Source organism: Physeter macrocephalus, chromosome 11 (assembly GCF_002837175.3).
Source record: "Physeter macrocephalus isolate SW-GA chromosome 11, ASM283717v5, whole genome shotgun sequence".
Lineage (NCBI taxonomy): Eukaryota > Metazoa > Chordata > Mammalia > Artiodactyla > Physeteridae > Physeter > Physeter macrocephalus.
In genome coordinates, this window is record NC_041224.1 from 24,220,847 (window position 1) to 24,242,182 (window position 21,336).

The window sequence follows — 21,336 nt, forward strand, 5'->3', positions numbered from 1 at the left end:
TCACTGCTTCGGGAAAATGTAAGAATTTTTTTTAATGCTGAGGATTGGTAACTATTTTTAGTTTAGCTACATTTATTTTGACTGAAGCAATTTTTTTTTTTTTGGTTTAGTCAAGTGGTTTTAGCCCTCTCTGAAAGTGGCACCTGCATTTTAAGCCCTTGGGATTTTTACTTATTTTTTTCTGAATAAATTAGAGCAACATGTTAGTCAGAAGCCCTTTATTAAATGCTATCTGGACCCCAAACCAGATTAGAAGAGTACTGACAGGGTCCCACTATAAAATATTCATTATTGTATTTTTCTGTTAACGTTCTACATACGTCCTCAGGGTGACAGAGAAGAGAACGCATTTTAAAATAATTTCCAAATCGGTATAACATTCTCCATAACTATTTTTTTTAGTAGAGATTAATGAATATTCATTTAAATCTATCTAAAAATTATAGCTAAAAGTTATAATTTAGTTATTAGTCCAATTGATAATGACTCAATTGACTATACAAGTTCCACTGAATATCTTCCATGTATGATTCGAACCAGTCTTAAATGTGTTTCAGTAGTTTTCCACCTCATTCTCCCCTTTCATTTTGTCCATCAGCCAGTGGTGGGAACAGTTAAATCCTGTATTTATCGAGCTTCTTATAATTTTTGAAAACCACAATAGACCATTAAAAGTTGTGTTTCTCTAATATTCTTGTTAGCTTCTCAAGTCTGACAATCTCATCTTGCAGTGTACTTTCAGCGATTATTATTTTCATGGTTTTTGTAATGCCAACTGAAGAGAAACATTTTAAAATGCTGAAAGCAATAAAAGGATCCCAGAAAAGGATCCCAGAATAGAAATCACTTAACTATGTGTGAACACTAATTCCCAAACTGCCTGTTCATAATTTTTAAAAAAATACATCACCAGTTAATTTCTTATCATGCTAAGCAGTTGAACTAAATAAAATAAACTCAGTCATAAGGGTACTTTGTTAGGGGAAAAAAAAATTTCTAATCTCCAGTGGCAAGAGGTTATTAAGCAAAGAAAGAAATAAAATGAAAGCCTGATAAAATGTAAATTGCAATGATAATTATCACCAAAGCAGAGGGATTCAATTCAGCTACCTGAAACTCCTGGGGGGAAGTTGCATTATATAAATATGAGGTGAGCTAGCTCAGGAACAACCTGGAGTCTCAGGACTGAGGGACTGAGTCTTCCCCTCGGGGGCACACGCTTCCTAAATCCGGAGACTCACCTGTCCGGGAACTGTCATGTCCACGTGGCCGTGTGGTCAAGAATAAATGCTGTTGTCGCTTTGTTGAAGGACAAGAAGTCCGGCCTCGGCAGCCACGACCCCGGAGCGCCCAGGGCCCAGCCCCTTCCCAAGTCCAGCCTGCCTCCGCCCCCTCCCGTGCGACGGTCCTCGGATGTCGGCTGCGGCAGCCCAGGGACGCCCCCCAAGGTCAAGGGCGCGGCCGCCGGCTTCCCCGAGCCGCCCTACGACCTCCTGCCGCCGCCCCCGCCGCCGCCGCCCCCCGACTTTAGCGACGCGCCCCCGGACTTCGTGCCTCCTCCACCGCTGCCGTCGTTTGCGGGAGACGCGGGGTCCTCGCTGCCGCCGCCGCCGCCGCCCCCGCCCGCCCCCGCCCCCGAAGACGCGAAGCCGACCCCCGTGGTGGTCAAAAGGCCGCCAGCTCCCCCCAAGAGGCAGGCGAACCCGGGACCACCCGGCGGGGGAGGCGGGGAGCAGGATTTCATGTCGGATCTCATGAAAGCTTTGCAAAAGAAGAGAAGCAACATGCCCTAAGGGAAACCTAGAAGTATCTTTGGGTGATGGGTGTAATCATTGCTAACCTCAGGTGCATTTTTGCTACTTTGTTTCCGTGACATCGTGTTCATTTTAGATACAATATTGAAGTATTCAGACTAGAAATGCAAATAGGAAACGTCTCCCTGTTTCTCAAGTACATTCATAATCCTTAACCTAACACAGAATTTAGAATATCTGCCTGAATGTACATCTTTCCTGTGTATTTCCACTTCAATGGATTTTATCTTCCCTTCCAAGTTAACTAAAATGATGTTTTATGTTCATTTATTTTATTATGTTACAAAGCATCAAATTAATAAAAGTTTAAATTTTTTCCTTAAGATGGTATTTCTAGAAATATCAGTATAAATCTAGTGCAATATCAATTCTATTTTATAATATACTTGACCTTTTAAAAATCCTAGGCCTTCTAAAGTCTTGTTGATCTTCGACATATTTTCCATCTCCATCTCAATGACCTCCAGAACTTTCAGAAAAATCGAAAGAAGAAAAAGAAAAAACCAGGAGAGGTAGAGTGAATTTAGTTTCTTTGAGACTCACTGCTTGATTGAGGAGTCTTGGACATACCCTAGTTTGGTTTCGGTTTTCTACTGGTTGAATAACATAGTAATTGGGGGAAAAAATAGTTTTTTAGATAGTTTTTGGATTCTCTGTTATTATAATGCTATAAGTTGCTATAAATAAAAATTTAGAGACAGGAAAAGGCAGTCAAATTATATTCTTCAACCAGGAATGTTTTCCCTCAGATAAATTTAATGCTTAATTTTAACAACCAGTTTATCTTAAGTTCCTATTACTCTTATCTTTCTTCTCTTTCTAATTGGCTTCTGAGAGTCCTTTTAGATTTTCTTAGTTTTATTTCCATGGTGGTTATTTTTTTTTTTTTTAATGTAAAACACCTCAAAATCTTCTTAAAGTGGGTAAAATAATAGCTAATGTGTTGGACTTCCCGGGCAGTCCAGTGATGAAGACTCCGCGCTTCCAGTGCAAGGGGCGTGGGTTGGGGAACTAAGATCCCGCATGCTGGGCGGCGCGGCCAAAAATAATAATAACTAATGTGTTATTTTCTACTTAAGGAAGATAATTAATCTTATGTTTGAATATTTGGAAAAAAGTAAGCTCTAAATTGACATTTAAAACAACAATGAAAAAGCAAATTCAGATTTTAAAACCAAAATATTTAGTAATTAAAACTGGTAAGGTGCACTACATTTTTCCTAAGCACTGGGACCCATCACTATAGAAAAGGAGGGCTCAGAGAGTAGGACCCAGGGGACTGGGGAAGGGAAAGGGAGAGATGTGGTTGTTATGGGCTTCACAGATGACCCCCAAACCATCAATTCAAACATATTCCTAACTTAACAGAGAAGAAATGAGGCCTGAAGATGTGCTTAACCTATCTACATCTCACAGAGCTGGGTCGCCGCCCGGGTCTCCTAACTTCTATCCATACTGTACCTTTACTTTATGGGGAAAAACTATAAAAATTCAAACATTAAAACGTTTGTGCGTTTTAGCATTAGATAATATGTATTTTAGAAAAGCTACGGAAAAGAATTAACTGATTTTGTGGTCAAAATATTGATATAATTTTGGTGGACCAAAAGGTTGAGTGCACTGTCTCTCTCCATCCCTGCGCCTTTATTACAGGATATAAAAGAAAACATTAGGAAATAGATGGTCCAGACGGTCCTTGCTTTGCAGAGTTCAACATGCACAAGTTTCAGTTACCACAATTTAGTTAAATAACACTAGTCCCCAACATGGTTCACATTTGCTGCCATGCTGTTTTAACTAGTAATTAGTTTTAACTAGTAGTTAGTAATTATGCAAAAAGTACAAACATCGCTATTAGCTCTTCAACCCACAAATCACTACATAAATAACAACAGATACATATCATGAACAGTGACCAGTCACATCCCTTCTTTCAACACTGTTAGGGATTGATCAGTTGATCACTGCATATTTGTTATTCAGTTTATGCACAGACAGAAAAGTGTCTCAAGGTGATATGGTATTGTATGTATGTGTCTTAAGTCATTAACGTTTAGAGAAACAGAAATATTCATAGATTAAATGAAACTATGTCTGGGAATGTCTTTAAAATACTTGGGGATATATAAATTATAACTCAATTAAAACAATAACTAGGAACAAGGGGGAGGTGGGTAGGGGTGTAAATGAAGCAAGATTATCATGCCTTGATACTTAATAAGCTGGTTGAATGGTAAATCAATCAGGTTCATTAAACTATTCTCTTACTTTGGTAAATGGAAATTACTATAACAGACAAAAAAACTTGAGGAGTACAATTAAATTATATTCTTATTTGATGTGCCCCAAATTGCTGGGTACATGGTATTAGATGAAAACTTACAAATTCATTAAAAGATTGTTATAAGATTTTTTAGTTATTGAGAATAACTCAGGTAGTTATTATTCATTAAATTGATTGATTAAAACAAAAATGACCACAAACATGTTCCAGAGAATAGGTCCACTTTATTTGGTTAAAAAATATTTTTATATATAACCATTATTATGAAATGCAGGATTGTCAAGAAAATATAGGTGGTCATTAAGAATTTGTCAAACAGATTATTCTATGCTGGGTTCGGTGATAGAAGTATCCCTTAATTGATTTTCCCCAAATTAAGATGAGCAGCTAACCCTGAGGTCTTTGGCCCAGGAAGGAGTAGGTGAGGAATAGCCTGCCGTCTCAGCTGCAGAATGCTTCTGGAAAGGACGGCGAAGAACTTGCTGGAGGAGATGGACCTGGTAAACAATTTAAAGTAGATAAATATAGATTATTTTAATCAGGACCCTTATTAATTTTCTAAATTTCTGAAACGACAAGGTAAATTTTAAATGTGCATGAAAATGTTTAAACATTTTATGTTTCATTAAAACTTCAACTATAGCTGTTACTTAAAATTTCTATTGTTCCAGAGCAAGTTCCTTTAGTAGTAGTTTTTTGCTGAAACAGGAGAGTGAATATGTACAGCATCACAAAGAACACATGTATTTCCCGATCATTTCTAAATTCCTTCACAGCATTAAGAGAATTATAATTTTCTAAAATATTTATAAAAATAAAAGGATGTCAATGATTTACACTCTTTCCAAATCAAGGGCATGGATTCCAATTCATACTGCTTCATTTGCAATTTTGTCCCATGGTATAAACTGAGGGATCAACAAAGACACCTCTTTCAGCAATAATTCTAGGGTCAAAATGTATATTTTCATCCAGTTATAAAAATAATTAAGTCGTGGAGATGTAATGTACAGCATGGTGACTATAGTTAATAATACTGTATGTATATTTGAAAGTTGCTAAGAGAATAGATCTCAAAAGTCCTCATCACAAGAAAAAAAAATTGTAGCTGTGTATGGTGACAGATGTTAACTAGACTCATTGTGGTGAGCATTTCACAAGATATACAAATATCAAATCATTATGTTGTAGACCTGAAATTAACAAAATGTTATATTTCAACTATACCTCCATTTAAAAAGTATATATAATAAATATTTTACCTATCTAATCTTACCTACTAGTTTCAAAGCTCCCTGAATAGATTTTTATACTTCTCCACAGCAACTCGCAGAGGGTGAATTCTCAAGAAATATTTGATGTAGGAATGTAAACACAAGTTTTATGTGTAAAGAGTTATAGGTCTAAAAGTTGAACAAGATCTTTTTCTTTTCCTGCATGAGAATTTAACCCTTAATTAACTTTCTGGATCTGTTCCCCTGGTAACCTGATAAGGTGGTATATGTATGTCCACTGTATCACCATACAACACGGCTTATGACTGACAAATAGCATTTGTCCTGGGAGAACTGTAAACACCTGATAGAATGCGTTGGACTTCCTTTAGTGTAGGAACTCACGGTATAAGGCAGGTCTATTGTGGGGATGTTGGAAACTATGCCCATGGAGCTGTTAGAAGAGATACTGGTTTCTGTAGACCGTGCAGCTTTTCAGCCAGGGCTTCCCCTGCATCTTCTCAGTGTGGATCGTGTCCCCCTGCACCTGAGCTTTACCGCTGTACCTCCCTGCCTGCGTGGATGCTTCAGGAACTCCTGAAAGGAGGAACCTAACGGTGCCTTGCTGTAAGCTGTGTTTCTGTCCTGTATCTTTCTGAATCAAGGGGGGCCAAAAGCAGCCTGTAATAGTCTTCTGAATCTGAACGTTTACTTGGACCTAGGAAGACACCTCCCCACCCAAGGTGGGCACTGCATCCTTACTCAAATATAATTTTGAGGGAAGGGAGAAAACAGGGAGGGAACAAAAGAGAGGGAAAGAAGGTGAAACAAGGCAACAAAAACATCTTATTAAACACTGTTTAGTTTCCCCAGCTTAGACTAATTTATCTAAAGATAAATACTGAGTTAGCTTCCTTCTCTTTGTTTTTCCTTAATACCCTAAAAAGATTACACTTAAAAATATTTTATTTTCTAAAATGAAAACCTAGATTTGTCAGGCTAATTAAACTACTGAAATGTAAAGTTAATGCAAGTTCCAAATTAGAAATAGCAAGAACAGTTTCTCTATCGTGCCCACTCTGATCAGCTGGTAGTGACCACACAGCATGCTGTGATGAGAAGGATCCTAAGGCTGTGACCCATCTGAGAGAGAAAGGGGGCCGTGATCATTAATAATGTCTGTTCCAGCACAGGACAAAAGAGTGACAGCAAGAGTGCTGGGGCTATTCCTCTTCTAAGAAATACACTGTGTGCAGTGCATTTTTAAACAATTAATTAGGAAATATTTGAGGCATAGAAGAAGGTATGCAGAATAATATGACAAATACCTGTGTATCCTCCACTCAGCTTCAGAAATAAAATGCTTCCATTATGGTTGAAGCCTTGAATATCCTTCCCTAACTCGAATTTCTTCCTTACGGCAAATCAATCACTGTCCAAAGATGATATCATCTTTATTCATTTTGTTACTTTTATTATATATGCATATATCCCTAAAGATATGATTTTACATGTTTAGATTAAATTGGGGTGGTAACACATTGTATGTATTCCTTTGCCACTTGCTTGTTTTGCCAAACATTATATGTGAGATTCATCCAAGCTGATGTGTATAGATCCAGTGCATTCATCTTCACGGATGTCAGGATTTCATTTCATGGACCCAGCTTGCTAGTGCCATAGATGCCTGGTAGATGCAAAAGCTAATTCCCTCTGGAGAGATGCACCCTCAAATCAGGCTTCACTGGATTTCTGAGATTGAAATCCAAAATCCCTAAACATAAACAATGCCTAGCAGAACCAGACCCTCAGAAGTTCAAATAATGTAGATATGATATCAAATGAATATTTAAAATTTTAAACACATTAAAGAATAAATTTTGAAATACAAGAAAATGATTCACTGATTAAAAAAAAAAGAGAGACCAGGTAATGAGAAGCTGGGAAGCTGGTGCTGGCAAAGGTATGGTTTAGCATGTCTGCAAACAAAATCAGGGTGTTTAAAGTACGATATATTTTAAATTAATAAAAATAAGCCCAGAAAAGTCAACCAACTTACCTCTGAAAAATCGTTCCTTTCTGCTTTTTGCACTGCGGATTCTGCCATCCAGTTCTTCAGCACGTATATAGGATTAACAGCTTAAACAAGAGGGAAGAGTTCATCATGGAACAATAATTACTAAGTTGACACAGGCCATGCGAAATTACCACTGAAATGACATAACCTTTAAGAACTTTGCCGGAAGGCTCAAATGAGAAGAATGATCAGCATCAGTCAATTCTGATTGTTTATAAACAATGTACAGTATTTTTTACCTTATGGTACAGGAAAAACTTTTTTTTCACATCATGAGCAATATTATGTTTTATTTTTCTTTTCAGTGTTTCATCATTAATTTGGTTTTCACCATATTCAGTCCACTAAGCATTTTATAAAGCTGGGAGAAAGTAGAAGATTCATACTGTAGCCCAAATGAAGGGAGGAAAAAAGTTGCTGCTTTTAACATTCAAACACAGAATGCAGGTCTGACTCAGTAGGACTGCTTAATGCTGATGTTGCCAAGAGCAAATAGGAAAGGTTACATGCAGGCAAAACTCTCTGTAAATTTATATTTTTCATAGTAACCATGCATTTTTTCATACTAAAAAGTATTATAGGGACTTCCCTGGTGGCACAATGGATAAGAATCCGCCTGCCAATGCAGAGGACATGGGTTCAATGCCTGGTCCAGGAAGATCCCACATGCCGCGGAGCAACCAAGCCCGTGCGCCACAACTACTGAGCCTGCGCTCTAGAGCCTGCGAGCCACAACTACTGAGCCCATGTGCCACAACTACTGAAGCCCGCGTGCCTAGAGCCCAGGCTCCACAACAAGAGAAGCCACCGCAAGAAGAAGCCCGCGCACCGCAACGAAGAGTAGCCCCTGCTCGCCACAACTAGAGAAAGCCTGTGCACAGCAACAAAAAACCAACACAGCCAAAAATAAATAAAATTAAATCTTAAAAAAAAAAGTATTATAATAATGGCGCATTCCAGAAATTATGTCTTTATTTGAGATGAGACTTTTCCAAGATAATTTATCAACTAGGTGGAAAGGAGGGATGGTTATCCTCACTGGCTTGAAAGAAATTCTGAGAGGACTCCAGAAATCACTGTTTTGTGATTCTCAACATTTTTCTGAGTTACTTGAATGGAGGGAACATTACAAATTCCACTTTGACTTGGTTTTAAAGAGCTGCCAAGACATGACAGATAATCTAAAATACAAGTGCCCTGTGACCCAGTAATTCTACTTCTCTAGGAATATAGTCTATGGGAACAAATTTAAACATTAAAAAGCATTATTTATATTAAGGAAAACTAGAAACAACTTAAATGCCTATTAATAGGGGACTGGTTAAGTGAAACATTTCATACCCTTTCAAAGATATATTATGCAGTCATTAAAAATGTTACATTATAAAGAATGAAGTAGTCAGGGGAAATGTTTATTTTTAGTGAAAAAAAGAAGGATCTAAAATTATACCATAATATGATTACTACTACATTTTCTCCTAATCAATACACACAGAAAAAGACTAGAAGTGTCAATAAATGCATCGAAAAGTGAATAGCAACTGTGGTTGAGTGATGGGAATCTTTTTATTCTTTCTACAAGTTTGCATCTTCCAAATTTTAAAGAATTCATGCAGAACTCTTTTAAAATAAAAACATATACACAATTACTGTATATAATCCTTAGACGAAAAGGAAACTGACATGCAAGGGAAATTGTGGAAGCAGTCGACTTACGCTGAGGGAGAGTGGAGTCACCCAGTTAAAAGTTTAACAAACTTGACCAACACTTTATAGAAACCTGGCAACGAAATACTGTTAAATATGCTGGGACTTGTAGCTGCAAGCAGAAGTACTGTGGATCAAATTATGTGTTGATATATACAAACTACCTGAAATCAGAAAATTGTAGATCGGTTCATAGGATTCTTTGAAGTTACCTAATTCTGTACATTTTTTTAATCTCGTCTGGAACTTTTTCCCATTGCTCATTATGGAAATTAATTTTTCCTTTCCTTGAGAGTACACTGTTCAGCATTTATTATTTCTCTAAAATAATTCAAAGCTTCAGCCTTGAATTCACTAAATGTCTTTCATCTTACCATCTCATCCGTCCTGTCATAACCAAACAAATCCAAATCCTAAAGACAGCCACGACATTTTCTTATCTCAATTTCTTTTTTCTCTTAATTGCTGATATAGTCCATATTGAGCTGGCCTATAAATTTGGTATGATTGCACCACTGAACATAAGTGGCTGGCAGCCAAATCCATGCTGAGCCCCAAAGACTGATTACTCACTTCGTTGTAAAAACTCAGCTTGCTTTTATTTCTACAATAGTGTCCTGAGTCAAGAAGCAGTCCCATCCTCTAACTTAACGTGGAATATTAGCATCACTCTTATTTCATCAACATGAATCAGCCGCCCTGATGACACACACTAGCTCTCCACACCAGTCCTAAGTAAGGCAAGAGTACTCCAGGACTTGAGTACTTCTGTCTTAACTTCTTTGATCTTCTTAGAACCCATATTGCAAAAAGGACTAACTCCCTTTTTTTTCCTTCTCCAAGCCAAGTGTAAAGTCACATGGTAAACTGAAAGCAGTATACAAAGGTGATTTATTTTTAGCACTACCATTTACTAGATGTGTATTATGGCCCAGGCACTGTAACAAGATAACTTACATATATTATTGCTCATCGTTACAACATCCCTGCAAAATATGCCCATTTTATAATAGCTAAAGGCCTTGAAAATTGGAAAGTTAAATATCTTTCATATTATACAGCAAAAAAGTGGCAAGATGAGGTTCATCTGTCAGATTCCAAAACTCATGTTCTTTCCACCATAAACCACACCACCTTCCTTGTCTCTCCACCATCTTTTAAGGCCATATTATTTTAACATCAATATGCAAACTTATTGAAAGCAGGGCTATCATAGTCAAGTTAAAAGTCATCTGAAATTGGAAAGGCTTATATATGACACTTCAACTCAACTAAAATACACTCATCTAGAGTTTTTGTAGTTAAAAACAAAACAACAAATCCAGTTCCCTCAAGTAATTACTTCCAGTTTTCCAGGTTTTGAAAACTGGGAGTAATTACTTCCAGTAATTACTTCCTGTTGCTTTTATGTAATAATCCTTCAAGCTGAAAAAATCAAAAGGATTACCTACTTGTCATTCTTTTTCTTCTTTCAGAATCTGAATCATTCATGTTACTAAAAATGAACAGAACAAAGAACAGAATTAATAATCACTGTCTCCCCAAATCATATCTTTTTTCCAAAAGGGTGAGAATTATTTCACAAGACAAATATTGAAAAAAAAATTAAAAATCACATTGAATCAGTGTCTGAAGGGAAGACAGAAAATACTGTTTGATTAAACAATATATAAAATACTATCTTATTTAGTTATTTTAGATAATACCAAAACTTTTATTTTTACCAATTAAAAAAATACTTTTGTCTAAAAAAAAATCTAAACGTTCTGGCACCTCTCTTTCCTTATCTTAAAACATAGTTTTCTGAAAATAATTTAACTTGTTCTTCATTACTCAGGGTCATCCTTATGAATAGCCCGCAGCTGCCATTAAACTGTGACAGGCTATTTGCTCCTGTGCGTCCTGTGGTTTTCCTGTCTCTCCCTTCAGCCACCACTACCTACAATTTCTTTACTCTTTCATGTTTGTTGCTTCCGATTCATTGTGACCGTTAACGAAGCAAAGTAACTTCTGATGATTGTATAAGATGTGACAATTTATAGACACTGGATGAAAGCCTGGGGAGCTCGCTCTCTCTCCAGAGCTTCAAGGCTTGGGAGACTTGGGCTCAGGACACGGGAACGGCATTATCAAAGTTGAGGTGAACAGAAGGGTACTCTCTGCGTGGGTGAGATGTTACCAGACACTCCTCAGCCAGAGCAGACTTCCCAGGAATAAAAAGGAAATGTTGAAAAATGGAAAGGAAGTGAGGAATCTGATGGGTTGAGGATGCTAAAGTAATACATTACATGCTTTCTCAAGAAGTGATTAGGTTACCTTACCTCTTCAGTCTCAAAAGGTACTGGGACACCCAGGCAGGAAAGAGTTTGTGCTTTGAGATCATTTTCAGTGCCCAGAATTGCTAGAAGAAAATACAGTAATAGACTGCTTATTAATATTTGTTCACTTTATTTTAACTTCATGTCCCTTAAATTATGTACTTTAACAATAAATTTATAACATCCAGATTTCTCTTAAGGTTCTCTATTTCAAGTAGAAGTAGTACTAAAAAGGAATAATGTTTTCCTTTTCTTTATATAACTTTCAACTCAAATTCTAATTCATGGAGATCCATGTAATGGCATGATTTAAGAGAAATAAAAAATATACATAGTTCTTATAAATAGATATTACATGTGAATACTTACATTATCAAAACCCTTCCTTTAAATAGGGAACACTCACTTAATATATAATTTACTTTAAAAATTTAATTTGCAACTGTGTTTTATTGGGTTATCTATTAATTCATTTAATATATATTTATGGAATGTCAACTATGTGCTAGGAACTATGTTAGTTGGGAAGGATAAAAAAATTAATAAGACATAATTCCTGCTTTTAAAAAGGAAAGTGTGTAAACAAGTCAATGCCATTTTAGAAGTGTTACAGAAATATACATAAAGGCTAAGGGAACACAAATAAGCTATTAGCTCTAGTTAAGAGTTAGGGAGTTAAAAAGATTTGAAATTCAGAAGACACAGAAATTAACTATTAAAATGATTAAAAGTGTAACGATCTCTCAAATTTTCCCAACACTCAGTAATTTAAATATTAACATCTGTCAAGAACTCGTTCAAATCACTTTAACATTACTTTGTCTCAGTTAATGTTAAATGTTAAATCTCACATTAAATGATAATTAGTTCTGATAGTTCATTAATAATTTTTAAATTATATCAAAGATGCTTATTGGTTAACATTTTGCTGGATTTCTTGCTGAACAGGTAGACATTCTTTTATTCAAATCACTCCTAAAAACGTAATTTATGGCTATTACATACCTGTGAGAACTATACACAAATAGTTTTTATATATAAATAATTTCTTTTAGTTAACACAGAAGTCATGAAATATAATGAAGAAATTGAAATTTTAAAAAATATGGCTAGATTTTCATCTGAAAAATAATAAAAACAATGACTGCAATATAAAAGACTTACACCTTATAAATAGAGCTATGTTTCTAAAAATCTATAATAAGTGGGAGTCTTCTGGTTAATACCCATATTATTCCATAAATGTAGCAGATTAGTATTGAAATAAAAAGGCAACAACTCGGGCTTCCCTGGTGGCGCAGTGGTTGAGAATCCGCCTGCCGTTGCAGGGGATACGGGTTCGTGCCCCGGTCCGGGAAGATCCCACATGCCGCGGAGCGGCTGGACCCGTGAGCCATGGCCGCTGAGCCTGCGCGTCCGGAGCCTGTGCTCCGCAACGGGAGAGGCCACAACAGTGAGAGGCCCGCGTACCACAAAAAAAAAAAAAAAAAAAAAAAAAAAAAGGCAACAACTTTCTTAAAACTGAATTAAGAATAGCCATTTTGGTAACAGTTTGGCAGTTCCTTAAAAAATTAAACATAAATTTGCTAAACAATCCAGCAATTCCACTCCTAGTATCTACCCAAGAGAAATGAAAATATGTTCACACAAAAACTGGTACATGAATGTTCATAGTAGTATTTGTTCGCAATAGCCAAAAAGTGGGACTGACCCAAATGTCTGTCAACTAGTAAGTGGATAAACAAAATGTGGTCCATCCATACAAGGGAGTAATAAAGTAATAAAGAGGAAATAATAATACTTTAAGGCATACTTAAAAGATCTTAAAAATAATAAAGAGGAAAGAGCCACTGATACAGGTTACAACATGGGTGAACCTCAAAAATATGCTAAGCGAAAAAGCCAGACACAAAAGACCACATATCATATGATTTCATTTGCAGGGGAGGTCTAGAAAGGGAAAAGAGACAGAAAGTAGACTAGTAGTTGCTTGGGGATGGAAGTGGTAAAAAGGGATTGACTGCAAATGGGCAAAAAGGATCTTTTCAGAGTGATGGAATTGTTCTAAAATTGAATTGTGGCAATAACTGCACAAATCTGTAAATTATTTAAAAATCATTGACTTGTACACTTAAAATGAGTAGAATTTTAGGGTATGTAAATTATGCCTCAACAAATCTGTTAAAGAAAACTGAGTTAAGAAAAAAGCCAAAAGTCACAAATTAATACCTGAGGAATGCTGAGCTCCTGTAACTGGCTTTGAGTGATCTCACTGAGCTGCCAAAATGTCATTGTAAAGTCAGCTTCTGTCTTTTCCATGAGCTAATGAAAATACTTACATTTAGCAACCTCAATTCTTGAAGAATATACAGAATAGTCATTCAAATGTTAATCAGGAAAAAAAGATAAAATGATAAACTCACATGTAAGAGAAAGGCAATTAAATCATCATCACCCTTGCTTTTTCCAAGTAATCCCAATTTGGCTTTGAACAATTCTCTAAATCTAAAAGGAGAAATGTCAATTTGATTTGTTATTAAATTTCTCACTATTTTAAGAATTGCCCTCAAACCAAGCAGGATGCTTTAATATGTGCTAAAACAAACAAGCAACAAACCTTGTATCATAAAGAATGGGATACCCCTCAAGAATCTGAGCAGCACTATAGGGAGAAAAAAGAAAGCACCGTTAAACCTTGATTAAATATTAACATTCTTGAATTACATTTTACATGAACAAAGTGAACCTTCTCATACATTAAATAGCATTCGATTACATACTACTGATTCTGATTTAGTGATTTAATTGTATATCATATCTTAGAGAAAACTGTCAATATAAATTTACTGTCTCAAAGATGTGGATACAGTATAAGTCAAATCAGGTAACTCCTGAAATATTACTATATACAATTAGCTTATAGGATAAATGTTAATATGTCTTTATAATACCAAAAGAGTTATATAAATGGCTTTTTTGGGTGTATTTTATTTTATTTTAAATTTATTTATTTTACTTATTTATTTTTGGCTGCATTGGGTCTTCATTGCTGCACACCGGCTTTCTCTAGTTGCGACAAGCGGGGGCTACTCTGCGTTGCAGTGCGCGGGCTGTTCATCGTGGTGGCTTATCTGTTGCGGAGCACGGGCTCTAGGTGCGTGAGCTTCAGTAGTTGTGGCTCGCGGGCTCTAGAGCGCAGGCTCAGTATCTGTGGCACACGGGCTTAGTTGCTCCACGGCATGTGGGATCTTCCCAGACCAGGGCTCAAACCTGTGTCCCCTGCATTGGCAGGCGGATTCTTAACCACTGCACTACCAGGGAAGCCCTGGCGTATTTTAAAAATTATCTTAGACCCAAAATAATGCATTACAGATACGTCACCCAATACAATAACATTTTATTTGCCTGAATGTATGAAAATAGTGAAATACTTCATAAAAATTTAAAAATTAAAGAGTTAGTAACCTTAAACCCATTTTAAAACAAATTGTCTATTTCTTAACATTCTTAATGTATTCTAAATTATACAGATGCTCAACACACTCTGAAGCTCCACTCCCCTGACCTTCCTGACCTTATCTCCTAAGACTCTTCCCCTTGCTTATTCTGCTACAGCTACCCTGGCCTTCATGCTGTTCCGTAAACACCCCCACACACTCCTGCCGCAGGGCCTTTGCACAGGCTATTCCCTTGCCTATAGCCCTCTTCCCCCACATATCTCTGTGGCTGCTCCTGTGACTCCTTCACGCCTCTGCTCAAATCCAGCCGCTGACAAGGCATGTGAGCTGCAGTAGTGCCCAACCCTATACCAGCCCTCTGGGTGTAAACACTGCTGCTTCTCGTCTGCCTTCCAGATCTTGGCAATTTCTCTTGTGGCCAACCTAACCCGTGACCATACAGGGAAGGGCATTTTTGGACCAGTTTAGCTAAGTTGATACAGTATAAGGCCACTACATGTATATGGCTATATGATTAAGTCCTGGCCAAGGCGAAATAAGGGAAGTGATGTGTACAAATTCTGAAATGTGTCCTTCAGTATTGAGGACTTGCCTCTTTTCTTCTCCGTGCTCCTACCTAGAATATGGATGTGATAGATGGCCCCATCTCAGACCATGAGGGCCACAGACAACGGATGGTGGCATAGAAAGCTAAAAGCAGTCTGGGACTCAGACAACTGAGTCCCCACACCAGCCCTGAATTACCAACATGAATTACCATACTTTCATGTGAGAGAAAAATACATGTCCTTCTTGTTCAAACCACTATTATTTGGGATTTCTGTTACAAGCAACTGAATCCATACTTTATCTAATATCCTACATCTCAATCAGCGTAAAATGAAAATATTAATGGTTATGTAAGATTTCAGAAAGTATATCACCTATATACCCCATGTGAGTCAAATACTTAAGAAAGTAATCAAGGCAGAGACTTCAAGATGGAATTAAAAAAAATAATCAAAACAATGTTAGTAAGCAGTAAAATGACTAGAAATGCAGGGAGGGGAGTGGAGTGTTAAGGGCGAAGACTCAAAATAGAAGAGAGATGCTTCAACGGAAAACCTACTAACAGTCTGAAATTCAAAATATTAAACTATCTTAGCAAAATGCAGCAGTTGGGTAATTAGAGGTAAAACAAAAGCATTCTAAAGGTCTCATTGGGATGGAGGGAAAGACAACGGGCAAATAGCTTAGTGAGGGAAAATATTTGGAAACTTGTTCTCATATAACAGTAGAGAAAGTGGCAGAAAAACAAGATAACTATGAGGGGTGGGGAATGCAGTAGTTTCCAAATCTAAGTTGGGGGTTGTAGAGGAATGGATAAGTTCCTCAAATCATAAAAAGGTAAGGAGAATAGGGGGAAACTAACACGTAAAATAAAACACAATGTAAGACAGAAGGAATGAAATAAATCAATTATTATAATAGATGTGAAAAGCCCACATACGTCTATTAAAGCAGAAACCATCACACTGAGTTAAAACCTGGCTGTGTTTTGTTTACTTTTATAAGAAACATACTTTAAAACAATGTGATAAAGAAAAAATAAAGTGAGATTCAAGGCAAATACAACAAAAGTAAGCATGAATATTAATATCAGATAAGTTGAAATTGAGAGCTAAAAGTATTAATCAGGATAAAGGGGGTCACTGTATTAGGATAAAAGGCACATTTTCTGAAGGAAATATAAGAAAAAAATCAGTATGTACCAATAACGGCATATTGCACAAATTCAAAACAATTAGAAAAAATTGCTTGCTAAAAATACAATTAAAGTGGGAGATTTTAATACACATCTCTTATGAGTCAAACTTATCTAACAGATAAAAAATAAACAGAATTATAAAAGACTTGAATAATATACTCAAGACACTCAATTTGATATATTAAAACGTTTGTGCACATTTTTTATATGATCATGAAAATGTACAAAAATTTATTATGTTGGACCATAAAGAAACTGTAACACATTTTGACTAGATTTTACCAAACACGTTCTTTGATCATAAAAATATGGACAGAATAAGCCCAACTACTTAGAAATTCAGAAACACAGTGATAAATAACCCTTGGATCAAAGATGAAATAAACCATGATTTCACAGCACCTAAAAAGCAATAAATAGGAAAACACTTTATCCTGATAACTATGGAAAAAAACCAAAATGGTACCTCCCCCCCCCAAAAAAAATTGATATACACACATATATATAGTTTGAAAGCCTTTGTTATTAAAGATTAAATAGTATGGTTTTTAAAATGTTTCTTGCTTTTCAAAAAATGATCATTATACAAATATATTTTCACACAGATTTAATTAGTAGATTTAGGATTTACTCACAGTTGCTTTTGCCTAGGATCCAGTAATGGATTTAGAGCTTGTAACAACTTGTTTAAATTAAACATTCCAATATTAGCCTGATTTCCTATTTTATATCTTCTTTCATCATCAGATGTGTTTGGTACAAAATCTGTTTAGAGCAAAAATACTATTGCTTTACAGTGGGGATAATTATAATAGATAGTTTCTTCATTTTAAAAAAATTTTTACTTATTTATTTATTTGGCCGTGCCACGTGGCATACGGGATCTTAGTTCCCTGACCAGGGAGTAAACCCATGCCCCTTGCAGTGGAAGCGCAGAGTTTTAACCACTGGACCAGCAGGGAAGTCCCTCTTTCTTCATTTTTAAGTTTATATTTAAACTTAATAAATTTATATATATTAAAAATCTTTCTGACATTAAACGTTTAACTTCAAAGTAATGTAAATACTTAATACCCATGCACATGAAAATCTTTTTAAATATGATTATTTGCCTAATAGAGGAATACATTTCTAACCTCCAAGAATTTCCAGGTTACCACACATGTACTTCAAACTCCAACTTGATAGCATGTCCCCCACAAAGCCTGCTCTGATCCTTTTACAGATTAGTAAAGCGGGAGGTTAAGTTACTCATCCAAGGGCACAGATTAAGGATCAGATGCCAGAACTCAGACCCACCATGTCTGTCTGACAACATATTCCCTTCCTCCCGTCATGTCATCTTCTCTAATATGTCATTTTTTGAGGGCAGAGACCACAAAGGACTCAATACTGTACCCCTGTGGCACCTGGAAGATTGAGTAGCCCACAAAATGACCGTTTTATGAATGAACCCAATTCTTTCTACCACCCCACTACTGAGTTAGCTATAATGGTTTATCTAAAATAAACTAGTGATAATATTCTTAGTGAAATAAGGAATATACGTATAAATCATACATACCTGGATTATAGGCCTCCATAAAACCAAATGGACCATAGTCAATTGTAATGGATAACAAACTGAAGTTATCAGTATTACAAACACCTAAAACAACAACAACAAAAGATGCCCAAACATGACAATAAAATAATAAAGCATTTTTAACTGTATAAAATTTATACAGAATAGGAAAGGTCATGAAAATGCATTTGTTTTAGAAATCAAACAAAATTAAATTATCAACTGAAAGTTTAACTGGTGAAGTCAAATAGCTTGATATATATTAAAACTGTATTTTAAAATTAAATTTAGCCTTTCGTTGTATACTTCCTCCACAACCAAAGATGTCAAATACTACAGGAACAAAAGGCCCAAGAAATGAAAGCTCCTCTCATTTATCCTGAATTTCTAGCATTTACTTAAAAATATATGTTATTTGGAATGGAATTGAGACTACTAAAGAGACAACATTAATTAATTTTCAAAAATTGTGAGAGGGGGAAAAGGTAAAAATATGGATATGTACCCCATAACAGTCCTTAGCTGCAGACCACCAGCAGTGTGTAGCGAGGGAGTGTGACCTCCTAGGTGGGGGAGCGGGTCATGGATGGGGGCGGGGTGTGAGGCAGGAGAGACGCAGGGAATGCATACACCAGCCCAATATAGGATAGCTGGGCGTGGTGGCAACAGTGTCCAGTGAAGACAGTTTCAACCTTTTTTAGAGCAGGATGACCCTGCTTATCAAAATGTTCAGTGTATATATAGACTCGAATCCAGCCAGTCCACTTTCAGGAGTTTATCCTCAGAAACTCACCTTCGAGAATGTAAAGATACAACTGCATGGTGGTCACTGCTGCACAGTTCATAACAGCAAAACCTCTGAAACACCCCCCTGCTCACCACCCCACCCACCACAGTGAGACCCAGCGAGGATGTAATTAAAGCAGATTTCAAGAAGTTTTACAATGTGGGATCCCCCTTTCACATTTATCTAGAGACCTTAGTACATATGTGACTTGCTTTTGTTTTAAGACAGTTATTCTTAGTTCAGGCAGATATTCCTTCCAATGTAACCCCACACAGTTAATGGCTTCAGACACACACAAGCCAGCCCTACTGTTTTTGTAGGGGATATATGAATACCATCGAAAAAAAGTCTAGAAGAATTGAGATAAAATGGTTAATAATGATTCTCCTGGAGAACAGAACTCACATGCACTTCTGTATATTTTAAATTCTTTACCATAAGCATGTAGTGCTTTTATGATTAATGGTTTTTTAAAAAGCTTTTAAAAGACCTAATAAAATATATACTCACAAGGTTAAAAAGCTTTACAGGTAACAACATCAACAGGTCGAGGATGCTTATTCTGTGTATCTGTTCCATTCAAAATCATTTTAAACATGAGAAAACTGTTTCTCTCTTGCTAAAAATAAATTCATATATTATAAATGTTATTCCTGCTCACTGGCAGGAATATTTTGAAATACACAAAAAAGAAGTCTTCTGCTTCAACAAATTAATTCTGCTTTCTCATCAGAAGCATGAAATGTCAGTAGATAACTTACCATGAGCAAAACCAACAGACATCCACAAGGCAATAAGCTGTGCCGTCTCAGACACCACAGTAGAAAAAAAATCCTAAAATAAAATTTAGAAAATTTTCAGATTTTTCAGTAACATATGTTCTTTTAGGATCTTCCAATTTCCAACATGAAAAGATGTTCTCGGGCTTCCCTGGTGGCGGCGCAGTGGTTGAGAGTCCGCCTGCCGATGAGGCGGACACGGGTTCGTGCCCCGGTCCGGGAGGATCCCACGTGCCACGGAGCGGCTGGGCCCGTGAGCCGTGGCCGCTGAGCCTGTGCGTCCGGAGCCTGTGCTCCGCAACGGGAGAGGCCACAACAGTGAGAGGCCCGCGTACCGCAAAAAAAAAGGTGTTCTCAAAGGTGGACCAAAAGATGACTAAAGAGACGGAAAGTAGTACATGTAAGAAAACAATGGAAGAACATAGAGTTATTGATCCAGAAATAATATATACAAGCCTCAGGCATAGTATTATGACCAGGTTTTCTTCATGTACAATAAGAAAAGGAAAAACATTAGAATTCAGCACAGGGAGTTAAATGTAAGCAAAATGTGTTATTAAATTTTGAAATGAGTCACCAAGAAAAATAATGGAATTTCCTTCTCTGTGGCTGTTAAAAGAAAGAAAAAGTTAATGAAGATCAAAAACTTTCCACAAGAATAGAAAATCACATTTGCCTATTATGTATGTATTTATTTTAGAACTACTACTATAGAAATACCTATATATCCAACATGTGAGAAAACAATGTATGTGACCAAGTTACAAATGCTGCTCAAAAAATAATGTATATAGTCAGGATGTAGTCACACCTGTTCTCTTTTTCTAGATACCTTTCAAACAGAACAACTTCCTTATCTATGTCTTGTTTACAAGGTGGTTCATCGTCTCTTTCTTTAACAAAATGTTCAAAATGCTCTACATTTCCTTTTTTAACTTTAGATTTTTAAGTACTAAGTTGTAACCACTAATGGTGGCTGGCCAATGATAGAAAACAGAGCATTGTCCTTTCTTTTAAAAAAACTTACCAAATATCTGTTAGGTTCCTTGACATCTACTGAGGGGAAGTGTTCCTGTATGATGAAGTCTAATAACATCCTAGAGGTAAAGGGGAGATAGCATCAGTGTTCCTCAGAATAGCGTATTGAGTATCCAATCATCTCAATCCACTCCTGACATTCATGAATTCATTAGATGCATGCTTATAATTTTAAAAAGTAAAATAAGATTTTACTCCCAAAATAGCCATAGACAAATATTTCCTCAATACCAGTCACAAGTGGAAATATGTTTCTAAGATCATATTAGATGCCATCTTATTATGTTACAAATTCAGATTAGTTCAATAAACATCCATTGAGAACCTCCAAGTGCTAGGAAAAAGAATGACAAGACCGGGCTTCTCTGGTGGCGCAGTGGTTGAGAGTCCGCCTGCCGATGCAGGGTATACGGGTTCGTGCCCCGGTCCGGGAAGATCCCACATGACGCCGAAAGGCTGGGCCCGTGAGCCATGGCCGCTGAGCCTGCGCGTCCGGAGCCTGTGCTCCGCAACGGGAGAGGCCACAGCAGTGAGAGGCCCGTGTACCGC

At 36.7% G+C, this 21,336-nt stretch overlaps 2 protein-coding genes across 6 annotated transcripts in view; one reads left to right on the forward strand and one right to left on the reverse strand.

Moving 5' to 3' along the window:
- APBB1IP (amyloid beta precursor protein binding family B member 1 interacting protein) overlaps positions 1–2,084 on the forward strand; it is a 95,755-nt gene extending 93,671 nt beyond the window's left edge. The window contains exon 14 of one of the 2 annotated variants that reach the window (XM_024129674.3): positions 1,311–2,084. In XM_024129674.3, coding sequence (XP_023985442.1) covers positions 1,311–1,793 — 483 coding nt within the window. In that variant the 3' untranslated portion in view covers positions 1,794–2,084. The remainder of the gene's footprint in view (positions 1–1,310) is intronic. The other variant, XM_024129675.3, reaches the window with a different exon arrangement.
- A 2,200-nt stretch (positions 2,085–4,284) lies between these two features.
- Positions 4,285–21,336, reverse strand: part of LOC102985610 (protein adenylyltransferase SelO-like) — a 28,830-nt gene continuing 11,778 nt past the window's right edge. For 2 of the 4 annotated variants that reach the window (XM_028495808.2, XM_007108960.4), the window contains 11 exons: positions 20,777–20,846; positions 19,732–19,804; positions 18,184–18,267; positions 17,255–17,384; positions 14,032–14,076; positions 13,838–13,919; positions 13,644–13,736; positions 11,418–11,497; positions 10,548–10,591; positions 7,372–7,451; positions 4,285–4,595 (listed from right to left, as the gene is read on the reverse strand). In XM_028495808.2, the coding sequence (XP_028351609.1) occupies positions 4,473–4,595; positions 7,372–7,451; positions 10,548–10,591; positions 11,418–11,497; positions 13,644–13,736; positions 13,838–13,919; positions 14,032–14,076; positions 17,255–17,384; positions 18,184–18,267; positions 19,732–19,804; positions 20,777–20,846 (904 nt within the window). In that variant the 3' untranslated portion in view covers positions 4,285–4,472. Of the gene's footprint in view, positions 4,596–7,371; positions 7,452–8,932; positions 9,257–10,543; positions 10,592–11,417; positions 11,498–13,643; positions 13,737–13,837; positions 13,920–14,031; positions 14,077–17,254; positions 17,385–18,183; positions 18,268–19,731; positions 19,805–20,776; positions 20,847–21,336 lie in introns of those variants that run through there. The other 2 variants (XM_007108961.4, XM_055087818.1) reach the window with 2 other exon arrangements.